The sequence below is a fragment of the Anabas testudineus genome, chromosome 3 (assembly GCF_900324465.2).
Source record: "Anabas testudineus chromosome 3, fAnaTes1.2, whole genome shotgun sequence".
Lineage (NCBI taxonomy): Eukaryota > Metazoa > Chordata > Actinopteri > Anabantiformes > Anabantidae > Anabas > Anabas testudineus.
In genome coordinates this window covers 3,893,539-3,908,615 of record NC_046612.1, presented here as the reverse complement: position 1 = coordinate 3,908,615, position 15,077 = coordinate 3,893,539, and the positions used below count along the sequence as shown (strand labels likewise).

At 42.3% G+C, this 15,077-nt stretch overlaps 1 protein-coding gene across 1 annotated transcript in view; it reads right to left on the bottom strand.

Annotated features, from left to right (window-relative positions):
- Nucleotides 1-230: 230 nt before the first annotated feature.
- Nucleotides 231-15,077, bottom strand: part of ush2a (Usher syndrome 2A (autosomal recessive, mild)) — a 160,423-nt gene continuing 145,576 nt past the window's right edge. The window contains 20 exon segments of the mRNA XM_026378646.1: nucleotides 231-1,670; nucleotides 1,784-1,984; nucleotides 2,787-2,852; nucleotides 3,413-3,569; nucleotides 3,664-3,805; nucleotides 3,948-4,031; nucleotides 4,641-4,817; nucleotides 4,911-5,009; nucleotides 5,513-5,631; nucleotides 5,730-5,875; nucleotides 6,101-6,193; nucleotides 6,402-6,608; nucleotides 10,276-10,606; nucleotides 10,968-11,137; nucleotides 11,249-11,530; nucleotides 11,739-12,108; nucleotides 12,215-12,576; nucleotides 12,748-13,089; nucleotides 13,352-13,497; nucleotides 13,599-13,680. Of these exon segments, the coding sequence (XP_026234431.1) occupies nucleotides 1,581-1,670; nucleotides 1,784-1,984; nucleotides 2,787-2,852; nucleotides 3,413-3,569; nucleotides 3,664-3,805; nucleotides 3,948-4,031; nucleotides 4,641-4,817; nucleotides 4,911-5,009; nucleotides 5,513-5,631; nucleotides 5,730-5,875; nucleotides 6,101-6,193; nucleotides 6,402-6,608; nucleotides 10,276-10,606; nucleotides 10,968-11,137; nucleotides 11,249-11,530; nucleotides 11,739-12,108; nucleotides 12,215-12,576; nucleotides 12,748-13,089; nucleotides 13,352-13,497; nucleotides 13,599-13,680 (3,666 nt within the window). The 3' untranslated portion in view covers nucleotides 231-1,580.

The following is a 15,077-nucleotide window of genomic DNA, read 5'->3' as shown; positions in this document are numbered from 1 at the left end:
TAAATAAATAAATGCTAGGCTAGGCTAAACATGACCATAGACATAGTACATGCTGTACTGTGTCTAGATAATCTTGAATAACACTGTAATAAATAAAGCCAACCGTAGAATTTAAACTGGGACACAGTCCTGCTGAGAAGGTCAACATAATAATTTACGTATTAAAAATATGAGAAAACACAAGAACAAAACAATTTCTTTGACCGTTTGTCAGACAGTTTTTATAATTTCCCCAAAAATACACAAACACTGATTAACAAATCATCTATAAATAACCTTTTGTACAATCATAATTAATACTGCCAGTGTAAAAAAGAAAAGGTTTCATAACAATATTGCAGTTTCTTTACACAAATACATGATAAAACCCATCAACATCACAAAGAACATGGAACAACTTGCTCTGATAAATACTGTTTTCTATGACGTTCAGCTTCTTCTAGACGTTAAAGCCCCACTCTGGTTTCCAAATACAAACACTTTTTTATTTCAGCTATAAAAACAGAACAAAGTTCTAATTTCCAGTGTCATACATGGATTAAAGCGACTCTACATCACAGACACTGAGCTACACTACAGTGATTTCTCTCCATCTAGTTCCAGATGTAAACTTTCAGATCCGTTAAATCTCAGATTGGACTTTAAAGTAACATCACACAGTCACAACAGGACAATTCCTGACAACATTTAACACATTTAAAAACAAAAAGTTGGCATTTTTTTGTCATCAAACTAACATCAAGGCCATTTTTATTGTTAAGACCAGAGGTGGCAGAAGTACACTCAAGACTCAAGTAAAAGCACAGGAACCTCAAGACTTACTCAAGTAGAAGTAAAAGTACATTCTCAAAATGTACCTGAAAATTATGGCAAAGAAAAGTTAACAAAATAAGCAGTAGTTAAAATAGAGACCATACATCTGACAGTAGTGTGGAACAAAAACAACAGCTTGTAAAGATGAAACCGATTTTACTACTTTATGTACTAACAGACGGTTAATGAATAATAACAAAAAAACCTCGGACAGTCCGTTTTGACTTTGAGTGAGAACTGAACTTGCTTCAGCTTCTCGTTCTTCATTTTTAAAACAGGTAACGTGACTAAACTAACTACATGTTGGCAAACAGACAGTGAATCATAACACTTGAGTACATGTAGAACTGCTCCAGCGTTTGGTCTCATTTGATTTCTACTATATAATCCCAATACAGATGTGGATACATTCAAGCTACTGACTGGCTCCATTTCTGAGCTTCATACACAGATGTTGGATTCCTGCTTCTGCTCAAAGCAGTTTAACCTCACAAGGAGTCGTACTCACCTGATTCAATGTAGTTTAATATGACTGCTGCAGTAAAACAAACAGTATTAGCATCTAATCTTTTAGCATGATTCACTCTTCAGAGGACATTTTAAACTAAATTAAAATGAAAAGTCTTTATTGGTCATCAGTGATGAACACACTTAGTCCAAGCACTGAAAACCTCAGCTAACACCAAGTAGCATGTTGTAACGTTTCTCCATCTTAGTTTGAAACTGGGTCTGATTGCGACTGTGATACCTGATGTAGGCTTCTTCTCCTACAGATGAGTGTCGGTGAACATGGTGTGCTCCTTTTTCCCAGAATTTAAGGCTTTGATAGCATCCACAAACTCATCTTCCTCCACATACTGAAAGGAAACGCACATTAAGATCTCACTTTTCTTTTCTTTGGATTCTGATTGGACGAGTTACTGTAAAGTGTGTGTTGTAAGTTTAAATAAAACATAATTCCCATCCTCACCAGTCCAGAATCATGTCCCAGTGGGTTGTCCCAGCTTCCTTCCTCCATCATTAGTGACTTCCTGTCAATTAGCTGACTGACACTGCGGTGCAGGGAATGCTGGGAGTACGCTTTACTGAGGTCTGTTTGGCTGGGAACCCGCAGCACAGACATGGGGCTGAACCGAGAGCCGCTGCCGACGACCTTCGTGTCCGCCAGACCCTGTGAAATAATATTCATTTTACATCTTTCAATCCATGCTACAATCTGCACTGATGACATGTAACACTTACATTCTCCTAACACCTGCATTTAATACATATATAAATATATAGTTGTTTTCATTCAGCAAGTATGTCAGCAGATTGGGGGGATCTGGAAGTGTTTGTTAACTGATCACAGTAGATAGAAAGACTTTTATGTAAAATGACTGGTTGTGATGTCACAAAAAAATTAAAATATTTGAAACGTAAATAATGAGGATGATAAGTTGTTGTTGTCATGTTATCAACAATCAACAGGGGGCACTGTTCTGCAAGGATAGGACCACTGGCTCACACAGGAGAGGCTGAGAAATATCTTATTGTCTTCTTTCAACATTTGATTGATTCAGCAAATACACATTGAAACTATTTTTGAATTTTGACAAGATTAAAATAAACTACGACACAGTTTTCAGTGTCAGATAACAAAGTCAAACTGACAAACTGCATTCCTCATACTCATCGACGTGGATACAGAACATTACCTTTGTTTATTCCAGCAAGATTTTATCTGTGTGGGGTACACACACACACACACACACACACACACACACACCAAAGCATGCAAACAGACACTAGGTAGGCATGCGTAGACAGACACCCACACATATCACAATCCCCTACCTCATTGCAAACAGTGTAGCTTTTAAGTTTAACGCTGCTGATCTCAACACAGTCTGCTACAGTGTCAAACTGCAGGGGGACAATAAAATAAACGTTTAGGGGTTATGACAGTAAATATAGAAAAAAAAAAATCTTACTGTAGGGAGATCAGGGAGGAGCACAGAGCCGGAGTGATGTTTAGAGCACAACTCAGGACAGGGTCTCTGAGAGACAAAGACGGAGAATGAGAGAGTAAAAAATAAATCAGTGAGCAGCAGAGGATGGAGGCGAGTCAGATAAGACAGAAGTAAGATCAACAGAATGGGGGGAGGAAAGGAAAAATTATTTAAAACTATTTTTAATATATTATGTGGGAAAATTAAACAGACAAACAGACAAATTAGACATGTGATTAACAAATTAATTAAGTGGATTATCTGTCTGAGCAGTGAGTCATGATGTCTTCTTGGATAAAATATGTAAACACTTGAGCAGTTGCTCACTGATGCTGTGTCACAAAAATTAATTTCTATTCGTCCTGCACATTTTCTATATGAGCTGTTGTTTCAGCCCCCTCTGGTGGAACTAAGATTAGGTCGCAGCCTCATTTGCACATAGAGGTTTTTTAAAAGTGTCCAATCTGTAGAAAAAAACGAGTTTAGATTCTGTCACCCTGTGATTTCAAGAAATAGATTAAAAAGAATCATGTTTCATATGTTCTATTTTACATCTGTCCTCCTCTGCTCTAACACTTCCTCAACTTCTCCCTCTCTGACCATCCCACTCTCTCTCTGTCTTTTCCCCTTTTAAGCATCTTTTGTGTCTGAGCTCCTTATTTCTCTGCTCCGCTCACCGTGTACGTCTCCCCACCACCCTTCCTGGTCTTCTGAAGCATGACCAGCGGAGGGCGCTCTCTGGCTGATGGATTCTTCCTCAGGGCTCTGAAGGGTCGACACAAAAATCCTTCATAAGCTTTTGTTCTTGGGCTGAGTTTTCTTTTGTTCTGTTACCATTCTGCATGTAGTGTTCAGATACCTTTGGAGAACTAGTCCCAGCAGTATAGCGAGCAGAAATAGACCCAGCAGCGCTAAGAGCAGGATGAACCAGAGCTCAGAGTAAACTGGGGTTGCTGACATGCTGACGCCCTGTTTACTGCTGTCTTCAGGCTCAAGAGGAGCTGCAGAGAGAGGAAGCAAGTGGTCAAACTGTACAGTGGGTTTCAGTCTATTTTTGTGGATTTTTGTTTGTTTTTTAAATTGAAAACATCATGTCAATAACTGAGGTTTGAGTGTGTCTGTGTGTATGTGTGTGTTTGTTACCGAGGCCTGTGGCCGGGCTGTATCTGATGACAGGAGTACTGGCACTGCCGCTGTTTGTGATACAAGTCACCTGAAATGACAGAGCTAGAGAGAGAAAGACATAAAAATCATTAGAGGTTCCAATGAACTGAAATCAGGTTCAAGCCTTGTGGAAGGCTGATTATACTGTATATGATGGATGAGCTGGTGTACATTCATACACACAAACAAATGATTGTGAACAGAGGAAAAAAACGTTTACTATTACTTCTAACGTGACATATAACTACTCCTTGTTTGCTGCAATACTTCTGTTACCTCAGCACATCCCCTCAATCACAGGCCTCATCACCCACCTGACAGCCAATCAAATGCCTTCTTAAGCATCACAGAAGTAGATTCAAGTTAAAGAAACCTTTAAATATGACCTGAGATGATAATATTATCTTATTGACCATACTCATTATATGGCTACAGATCAGTCTGCCAAAAATAATTAACTGAGCAGTATGTTAAGTTTCAATGGTAACGTTACTGATGGTTAAAGCCTGAAATGAGTCAATCTGTCAATGTGAGTATATATTTTATTATTTATAAGTGTGATTTTATTCAAAGGTGTCTTCTTCTGATTACATGTGCTGTATTTATTTATTCTCTCCATGTTACCACCTTGTTTAAGTTGCACTTTTGTACTGGATGTGTAGGTGCTCTCACTTTTCTGCGAGGTGCGTGGGATATGGTGGAAGCTGTAGAAGCCAGTATAGACCCTCAGCTGGCTCTCAGTCACGCTGTACTCCTTCAGGTACCCATTGAGGGAGAAGGACCCTGCCCAGTCCAGCCATATAGCTGTCAGATTACTACCCACTGAGAAAGGAGCCACATACTGGGGAGCTGGAGGAGAGAAAATGGGAGGAAGAGAAACATTGGATGTGTTTCCTATGACTAGTTGGCTGTGAGGGTTGAAGGAGTGAATGCATGTGTTACCTTCACTGAGTGTAGTAACTGTGGTCCAGTTGGACACAGTGCTGCCCATTTTGTTGAAGCAGGCGACTCTTAACTTATAGGTGGAGTATGGTTGGAGACCTGCACAGAATAAAGAATTTAAACAGGTATGAAATAGTTACAGAGTCTCCTGTGCTTAGTATTAAGGGATAACTCACGACTGGGAATACGGAACTTTAATTCTTCATGACTGCAGAACACATTTATGGTCAGTGCAACACTACGACTGTGGTTACAGTTCTGCAGAACTGCTTTAGCTCTGTCAAATTCTTTGGACGTCTCATGTGTGTGACTCTAAAAAGCTCCTTTTGGTGAGACATGGTTCACATAATCGCTTTCAGCAAACTCAAAAAGTTTGAGTGGTTTTTGGTAGTTGAAGTAGCTCTAGTCCACACCTCCAAACTAATTAACTCTTAACTTATGGTAACACCTGACTCCAAATAGCTTTTTACTCAAAAGGTTCACATACTTTTTCTTGCCCCAGTATTTCCATGTTGCTACTAATTCTAATAATTTTAAGTGTTTTAGTGAAAACATCCTCCATTATCATGCATTTTAATAATATATGAACTTGACGACCTCACCCGTCACATTGGAGCTCCGACTTGTGCCAAAGTAACTGATTTCTATTGGTCCTTCAACACAGGGTAGAGGTACGGGCTGGGGGGGCTGCGGGCAAGATGATCTGAGATGCACCTCAAAGCTGGAAACAGAGAGAAGCAGTGAGAACGTGCTGTGGATCTTTTCAAGCGATCTGTCCCACTTGTTAAGGAAAATGGGCACACTATGATTTCTACTCACCTCTCAATGACTCCGTTTGGTGCAAGAGGCTCGTCCCAGTTCAGCTGCACAGAGCGGGAGGTCAGTGTGACAGGATGAGGAGGAGGCTGTTGGGTCGGGGGGGCAGCCAGGGTGTGGAGCTCACTGAGTGGACCCTGACTGCAGCACTGACAAACATTCAGAGGAGACATATCAGTAAATATTTGTATCTGTGCACAGAATCATCTCAGATTTTTTAAAGAAAACACTAGTTTATGATACAAATGGTGCCATTTAGACAAGCACCTATTCAAACTGTGTTACTTCACTTGCTCGGTTACATATAATAACTAAAAAAGAGCTCACGGCCAATACAAGGCAATACACCATGTGCCACATTCAGTATTTTTTACCTGATAACAGGTGCAGGCCTCTACTCCTACCCAGTACTGGGTGTAAGGTCGTAAACCGTAAAGTGTCTGCTGGTGGGATGTGCCTTCTGAGAGCTATAGGAAAGAGATGCGTTGAGGTAAGTTTATGTTTCAGGACACAATATTATCATGAAAAAAAAAGTAGATGGTAAGAGGGGAAGATGGAATCATAGGTGAGGGTGAAACAGAAGCAGTGAGTACATATAAAGAAGGGAGAAAAGCACAAAAACCTGAGGTGAGAAACTCGTTACTAGCGTTATTCATTACGTATTATGAGCTTTACCAGAGTGTGGTTGCTGCGGTTCAGTGAGAAGACTCTGTAAAGGCTAACGATCCCATTAGGCCGAGCTGGAGGTTGGATGTCCACTACTGCTGAGGTTGCTGCAACGCGCCGGAAAACAGGAGGGCCTACACCCTCAGGTGGGGCAGGTCCTGTTCTCCCATTTGTCCACGGACTCCCAGTACGACCAGCTGAATTCACTGCCCACACCTGTCGGTTAAAACACCAAATTAGGTAATACTACCACAATACTCCATTCACATACATCATGGTGAACAATGAAAAGTGACAGAACATGTGACACAAAGTTTTCCTCATTTCATTAAAAATGTTGATGCATTTTATTAACTCTTAACGATGATGACTCCTCTTAATTAGCTCGTATCCACCAGACCAGTGGAAAGATACGTCAATTCATCGGACCATCCATCAAAACTAGCATCAGCACTGAGAGCAAAACCTTTTCACCATGCAACACAACACTAACATATCTGCATGACAATTACTTTTCACCTTCATCAAGGAGTTATTCACACATACACACACACCAACACACACACATACTGAGTAATCTTATTTGTGTGCTTGTGTTGGGTATAATTAGAGGGTGTACACAGCACAGGGTCAAGCGGGGTTGAGATTTGCATGTGTAAGTCATCTGTAGCCTGTCAGAAGTAGTGCAGAAGGCAGATGGATGGGTCGGAGCTTTAGTGTTGAAACTGTGTGTCTGTGGGGTTTTGTTGTTTGTGGCTGTGATCGCAAGTTTTGTGTGTGTGTGTGTGTGCATGCAAGTGTGTAAAGAGTTGAATTAACCTCAATAATAGTCAATTAGGCTGTGATCAATCAGACTGATTGATCTAAGTGACAGCACAGATGGACTGAGATGGGAGAGGCAAGAGAAGAAAGGAAGATGGAGAGAGTGGGGATGAGGAGGAGGAGGAAAAGTAGACAAGGCACAAAGGGAGGAAGCAGGAGACCAGTCAAGTGAAATCTTGAGCTTAGCGCCATTTTGTAATGTTGTTCCAGGTGAATTGAATAAAGTTGGGTTTAGTTCTGCAAGAAAGACAGTGTTGAAGCAACTGGAAGACTTTCCAGTTGCAAAGACCACAGGTCCGCACGGAGGGCTGTCCACTAACTGTAGGGCTGGTACTTTCATGGCAAGACTGACAGATAGCTGAGGTGGCAGACAATGGGAAAACCTACCAGTGGCTAGCAGACGGTATAAAGAGGCCTTAGAAAGTCCTCTATAAAGTATTTAATAACAGGTCAGTTCAGAGTCCTGTGCTACAGATGTGTGACCTGTTGCCACATTCAGAGTCAACATTTGCACCCTCATAGTCATAGTCAGTCATTTAGGCACCCAATAAACTGTGTGAATGTAAAAGAGTGAGTTTAAGTTTAGGGACCTCTAAGTCTTAAAGTCAGTCCTCTAACCTTTTCTGTGTTTGTGTATTATCGGCCTTCTGAGCCAACTGTCGTGTGGTGGATGAAGGAAAGGGGACTGGCGGGAGGGGTGGCAGGAAGAAGAATGAAGAAAGGACAGGAGCCTGCGTGGAGAAGCAAGAGGGAGGGATGGAAGGAAGAGGGAACATTAGGTTAAGGGCATCCTGTCTCCATGATAAGGAAAAGGTGAAAGAGAAGTGTGTGGTGTTGCGTGAGTGTACAGTAAGTGTGAGACAACTGAGAAGTGAAAATGTAATTATAAATGAAGAATACATTTGTCTTTAAAACTATGCTCATTATGTGTTGGTTTTAAATACAATATAGATCACAATGACAGCTGCACTATACTTTGTGGGCTATAACTTCTGCCATAAACCCACATCATAATGATATAAATTAAAAGAAGAGTGCAGTGAAAAAGTGCATTAGCATCAGGTGAAAGACAGGTTTTCCACCACACGCAGCATGCAGTTTCTACCCAGCCGCTGTGACTTATTGCTTGAAAGAGTTTTAATTTAATTTGCTTCCGCCACCATCCAAAACTTAAACTTGCAGCAATAAAACGGTTCTACCCGGCAACAGCCATGTTCTTCCCCTGGTAGCAACAGAGTTCAAACCTCAACATGACGCAAGGCTTTGGGCTTGATTAAAAAGTTTGTGCCGCACAGAACGGAGAGAAAAAGTTTCAAACTAAAGTCAGCACAGATCACCTTGCCCTTGATCGAGTGCTAAAAGGTAGAACTTATCTCTTCGTCCTTATATCATCTACTGACTTTTTACTGCTTTCTCTCCTCTCTTTTCCTATTGGGCCACGATTTGGCTTAATAGACACAAAATAAAAATATACCCTGTTGGCTGCCATGGCAGCAAATGAGCCACCATGGCAACAAACGACTTCAGGAAACTTCCAGACAGTGTTTGAGGATTTTTATTGGACGGGTGGACTGCGGACTTGATTCGAGTGCTCTGATAGGACAACGGAGCTACTTGGCGGGTGCATCTACTTAGGGTGAAGGGGCTAAGTTGTGTGAAAGTGGGCAGTAATTAAAACCAAGCATAAAGCTGTCAATAGGAGCTTATGACCCAGTGTAATTAGCCTAATATGATTTCTCTCTCTGCACTGTGCTGTGCTAAACTGACTTATCGTCCTTGTGTACGCCTGAAAGCACAAGAGCCAGAGAGGAACACAGGCAGATTAACAGCTAAATAAAAATAAAGCCGAGCACATACATGAAACTCTAAACAGGAAGGCATGTAGGTGGTGATTCCACTGACACATGGATAGAGAGACGGACTGAAATATAACTTACTACTGAGAGAATTAAAAACCTAAAACGTAGACAGATTACTCGCTTCTCTATCTCGGACTCACATTCACACATACACACAGAAAACTCCTGTACACATGTGTTCATGGGCAACACACACGCCACCACCTTGTCCATATACCCCGGTCCCCCACTGGCAAATCCTCAGGGGACGTGTAGCGGTCACCATTAAAAGGTCTTTGCAATACAAGCTCTGTTACCAAGGGGGCTAACAGTTAATTCGATTGGCTGGCTGGTAATCAGGAAGTGGGTGCTCTGAGGACCTGGTGATTAATGGCTCGGTTGCCCGCCCGTCATCTCCCAAAACTCCTCCCTCCCTCCCTCCTCCTGTCATAAATTAGGGCCCTCGTAAATAAAGACGGCACCACAATCAGGCAAACTCAATCAATTACACAGGTTCTCTGGCCTCGGCTCGTATGTCTGACAGGCAGGAATGCTAATGTTATTGTTGCTTCCAAAGGACTAGCCTGTCAATTAGCACAGCAACACACAGCACAGCAGCATGAATGCAGGCTGCTCCATTTAACACCTGTCTGATTACTTATGTGCTTGTGTGTGTATGTCTTGAGCATGCTGATGTGTATGGATGACTGTATTAATTGATGAGTGAGCGCGATTCGTTTGTCTGTGTGTGTGTGTGTGTGTGTGTGTGTGTCTGTGTGTGTGTGTGTGTGTGTGAGAGAGGCTAGAAAACATTTCATTGTGAAAACAGGCTACATCTATGGATGTGTCAGTCATATCAGATTCCATCTCCAAATGAGGTTCACAGATCACAATAAAACATTTAACTCTGTTCTCACGTCCAAGGCGGAGGACAAAAGGGATTAAACATTTCCATCAGAGGGAGAAAATATATTGCACAAGTGTCTTGCTGCATATGAAGAGATCATTTAGCATTTTTTGCTATTATATCTGTTAACATAGTTGTAAAGTTTTGGGATTTTTAACCTTTAAAACAAAAAAACAAAGAATCTGTTTGAGTTAAGAATTTCTATAATGTGGATAAATATACATTAAATCCACTAAATTACAGGAATAACCAGTTATAAAGGTTGTTTTTTCTGTTCTAATCACACACACACATCTAAAAGTACAGACCATTATACCTGGTAGTGGAATAGAGTGTATGGCTCGAGTCCTTCATCTTTGTATGTAGTGGAGATATTTCTGTACACAAGAGTTCCTGCATCACTTTCTTGGGTATCAGTGGTACGGTCCAGTCTGCGGTACACCTCATAATGCAGGACTCTACCATTTGGTTCAGCCGGAGGGGACCAGGTGAGCAGAAAGGTGGTTTGCAGGCCAGTGTGATCATCAGGCTGCAGGTCCAACAGTAGCGCTGTCTGCCCAGCGGGGGGCGCCTCCAGAGTGAGCACAGACGACCAGTCACTGGAGGAGCAACCCAGCAGTGTGCAAGCCTCCACCCTCACCTCATACCTACGCACACAAATGTATAAACACATTTAACATGAACACAGCAGCATCATACGAGTGCACTGCGACTATAGATTGCACAAGACCTGTCTGAAGAAAACATCTGCAAAGAATCAAGCAGATGATTTGAAAATCGGCAGGTTTTCCACAATGTTTGTGTTCATTGAAACAGAGAATCTTTAGGATGCTACTAATTGTGTAACTGGGAAAAGAGAGAGAAGGCCATGAATAGGTAGATCATCAGACTGATTGGGTTTCCTAAGAGTTAAATCCATTAATAATAAACTGTGAAACTTCAGGTAATACAGTTACATACCTTCTAACACTGCAATGTTTAATTTGGTGGAGATCAGTTTTGACCCACCTACGGTAAGGAGCAAGTCCATGGAGAGTGGCGTGTCGATCAGAAAAAGCGTGGTCCTCTGGAGTGAGCCGGGTGCTGGTGATGCTGAGCTGGACTGGATCTCTCTGATACACAGTGTAACTCACAATATCTCCGTTAGGACGAGCTGGAGTAGCCCACTGTACTCTCATCTGAACAGACAAATAAGATCCAGAATAACAATTTAAGAATAGCAGAGATAGAAGAAGGTTAAACCTGAACTTTACTTAAGTCACCATGGACTAAACAGATGATCGACTCACCGTCCTTGGTCCTAGAGGTGTCAGTATGGGGAGACTAACACCAGAAGGAGCTGATGGGTGAGTCTTTGCTGTCGCTTCTGTGCTGCTCACTGAGCCTCTACTATTGTTGGCCCTGACAGTGTAGGTGTATTCCACATTTGGCAAAAGTGTGAAATCGTGGTAACGTGTCTCTGCACCAATGTAGATAACTTCACCATCTCTGCGAAGTTCATACCCCGTGATGATGCCATTAGGATGCTCGGGTGGTCTCCAGGTGATCTCCGCTGACTCTGAGCCAGTGACCTTCAAAGAAAAGGTCCAAAGTCATGAAATAGTATTTATTTATTTATTTATTTTCTGTGTAGATCTGACAAAAAAGGAGAAAACTAATCCCACATAATCAAATTACAATAAAAAATGTGCATCTGCTTTGTATTAAACGTTAATAAGTGACAATGAAAGTTGTCCAAATTTATAGAAGCACGTAGTAACAGTCAAAACTGAACCACACCTTTAGAGACGGGGCAGCCATGCCGGTGGGGGGAGCCTCCTCTGTTACAGTGGACATTGTTGTGCTGGTGGTGCAACCACCGCTGGTACAGGCCAACAGGACCAGCTGATACGACGTGTGAGGCTGCAGCTCTGACAGAACTGTGTTTCGGTCTGTTCCACGATAAACCTCTTTGCTGTTCAGTTGCAGCACGTATTCTGTAACCTCTCCATTCTGCAGCAGTGGTTTACTCCAAGAGATGTTTAGACTGTTGGATGTGATGCTGTCCACCATGGGAACTTCCACTGAAGCAGGTGGAGCCTCCAGAGTTGTGATGTTTGTATGAGGGCTGGTGAGACATCCCTCTGACGTACAGGCTGTGATTGCGTAGCTGTAGAGAAGAGAATTAAATGACATTTTAATTTAAAAAATGATGAATGTGCTTGAAGTTTGTTTATTTAAGAATACAGAACAGTATGAGGAAAGGAAACTGATACCTATATGCTGAATATGGCTGAAGATCTTCATCTCTGTAGCTGAGGACAGTAGGATCAAAACTAAAAGAGAAACTGAGATTGTTTCTCTGAATCCTGTAAGATTGAAGAACCCCATTGGGCTCCAGAGGAGGAGTCCAGGACACCCACAGTTCACTGGGCCGGCCCTGGAGGTGACTGACCTTTGGAGGAGCAAGACCACGAGGAGGGGCCTGTCTGGTCTTTACAGTTACCCAGGAGCTCTGTGTTTGTCCAGCGGGGTTGTGGGTACGAACACTGAACTCATACTGAGTCCAGGGACGAAGACCAGTCACTGTAAAGGAGAAGGTGTTTGTTTTTTGGGGGGATGGTTCTCTGAAAAGTACCTGTTGGAGACAGTGAAGGTAGTAAGTAAAGCAATTTTCATTTGATGACTTCCATCTATGTTTAAAGACCTATCTGTAATCTGCTGTATGATATATTACATTATATTTTTATTATTATGAGAAACTATCAAAGTACAACACATACTGTACAGGAGCACCTGTACCACACACCTTTCCCCTTTCAATATCTTGTTCGTTACTTCTTCCCTTCCCCATTTCTTCAAGACTTCTCCCAAGTAAGAAATACTCTCCAATTGGCCCGTTGGGTTGGGCTGGTGGGACCCAGGTAAGTGACACGTGGTCTGCTCCGACCGAGAGAGGCCTGGGAGGAGGCTGGAAAGCAGGTGGTGCTGCTGCTGTGGTGATATGCTGAGGAGGGGTGCGTGTGCAGCCTGCTGAGGTACACGCCTCAAGAGTCAATGCATACGTGGTCCATGGTTCCAAGCGGCGAAAAAGGAAGTGGCGTGAAAGCCCGCTGAACTCCAGGTTGCCCTCACTGTACAAGTTATACATCTGGAGAGGAGAAGAAAAAAGTATTACAGGAGGGGAAATGTAGGAAATAATGACAACAGTGGAGTGAATAAATAAATAAAGGTTTGTGTTTGCTTTACTGTAGTGAGTAGATGTAAAAAGAGACTTCAGCACCACTGAACTGTTGATCTCAATGGGTGTAGGTACTGTATATTTAGCATGTATATACTGTTCATTCTTTTATTACAGATGTATTTAAAATCATTTTACTTCAGAAAAGGAATAGTGTAAAGAATTCAGGTACCGTGATGACTCCATTTGGAGCTCGTGGTTGATCCCAGCTAAGCAGCAACGCTCTGCCCTGTTCCCCCTGCTCCACTGTGAAGTTACCCAGGCCAGCTGGAGAAGCCTCCAAGGTCCTAATGTCTACCCATGGACTGGACACACTTCCTGAAGGATCATAAAACACCTCAGTGAAGCAGTCCAATGGCCGCTTTCAATATTATCTGACCCTGGTTGTTTTAAATGACTCACAATTAGGTTTAACCTACCTGCACCATTCACAGCTTCCACTCGTACACTGTACTGACTGTACGGTTCAAAACCATAGACTGTTGCTTCAAGGAGGGAACCCTGAAAAAGAACGAGAGACCGAGGTATGATATAGAGCGATGGGATGAAATGAGGAAAGAAAAAAGGAATCAGTGTATTAAAGTGAAAGATCAGAGAAAGATGGTTGTAAGGAGGAGAAGATACGAGAGGGAAAGAGGACACAGGAGTGATGGAGTTGAAAAGAGAAATAAAAGAGTTGAGATGAGAAGAGAAACAGAAGTGTGGAGCAGCACATCATAGTAAGTCAAGAAATTAGTTACACAAACAAATCCTGCATAAATAAAACCAACACATAACGTTTTAAAAAGACAAATGAAACACTGAAACAATGCTAAGCTAAGACGACATGACATGGGATTTGTGATATCAACATTTCAACATACAGGCTCTGCCATGGTGAAGTAAGCAGACACCAGAGAAGTGGCAGAGGCAGAGAGAGACTGGCAGACAGACGGCCGTCCCTCATGGGCGAATTCAAAGCTTCCAGATTGAGTGTTTAGGTCACACATGCACCCTTTCATATCACACGCGGGCAAACAGAGAGGCACAGTCGCAGTGTGTCTGCCAGTATCTTTAGGCAGTGGGACTCAGCCCAACGCCCTGGCAAACACAGGGGCAGTGGTTGTGTGTGTGTGTGTGTGTGTGTGTGTGTGATACAGTGGGAACACCATTTGCTAATTGATAAGAGACACACTGTTGTTTCAAAAGGCGCTGGCGGGCGATGACATGGTAGTAAGGGAGCACTGGGCTCCAGGATGTGCCTATTTCTGTGTGTTTATGACAATGAGCAGAGAGTGAAGAGCGTGTGTGAACATATTTCTGTGAATGTACAACACAGGAAGCTTTTTTTTATGTGTCGAGTCTTTTTTTTTTTAATTTCCTGTTCAGGACTGTATGTATTCACATATGAAAGCATATGTAAAGAGATTAACTGGCAACCCACTTCAACACAGTGGCAAGAGGATCAAATAGTCTCCAATTCATACTGAATCAAATGAAAACCCTGACAAATCACCGTAGCGTGGCACCAAGGATGAACTGTCTGAACAACAACCAAAATGCTTGTATGCACTGTTTTCATGTCTGGGAGCCAACGTGTTTTCCGTCCACAGTAAAATAGGATTAATAAGCCCCTAGACGCCGAGACACAAGCTAAATCCTCCTGCAAATCACAGCACTTCTCAGTAGAGAGAGGAGGGAGGGAGCTAAAAAGAGCGACCCAGGGGTGGAGAAGGAGAGGAGGAGGAAAGGGAAGTACATGTAACAAACACTGGATAGTGAATAAGAAAAGAGGAGTGAAAAGTAAGAGGTGAGTGAGTTAATAACTGGTGTAGAAAATAAAAAAAGCAGCACTAGAGGGAGGGAAGGTGAGAGAAAGAACAAGACGAAAGAGAGATGAAGTGAATGGTTTAAAAAAA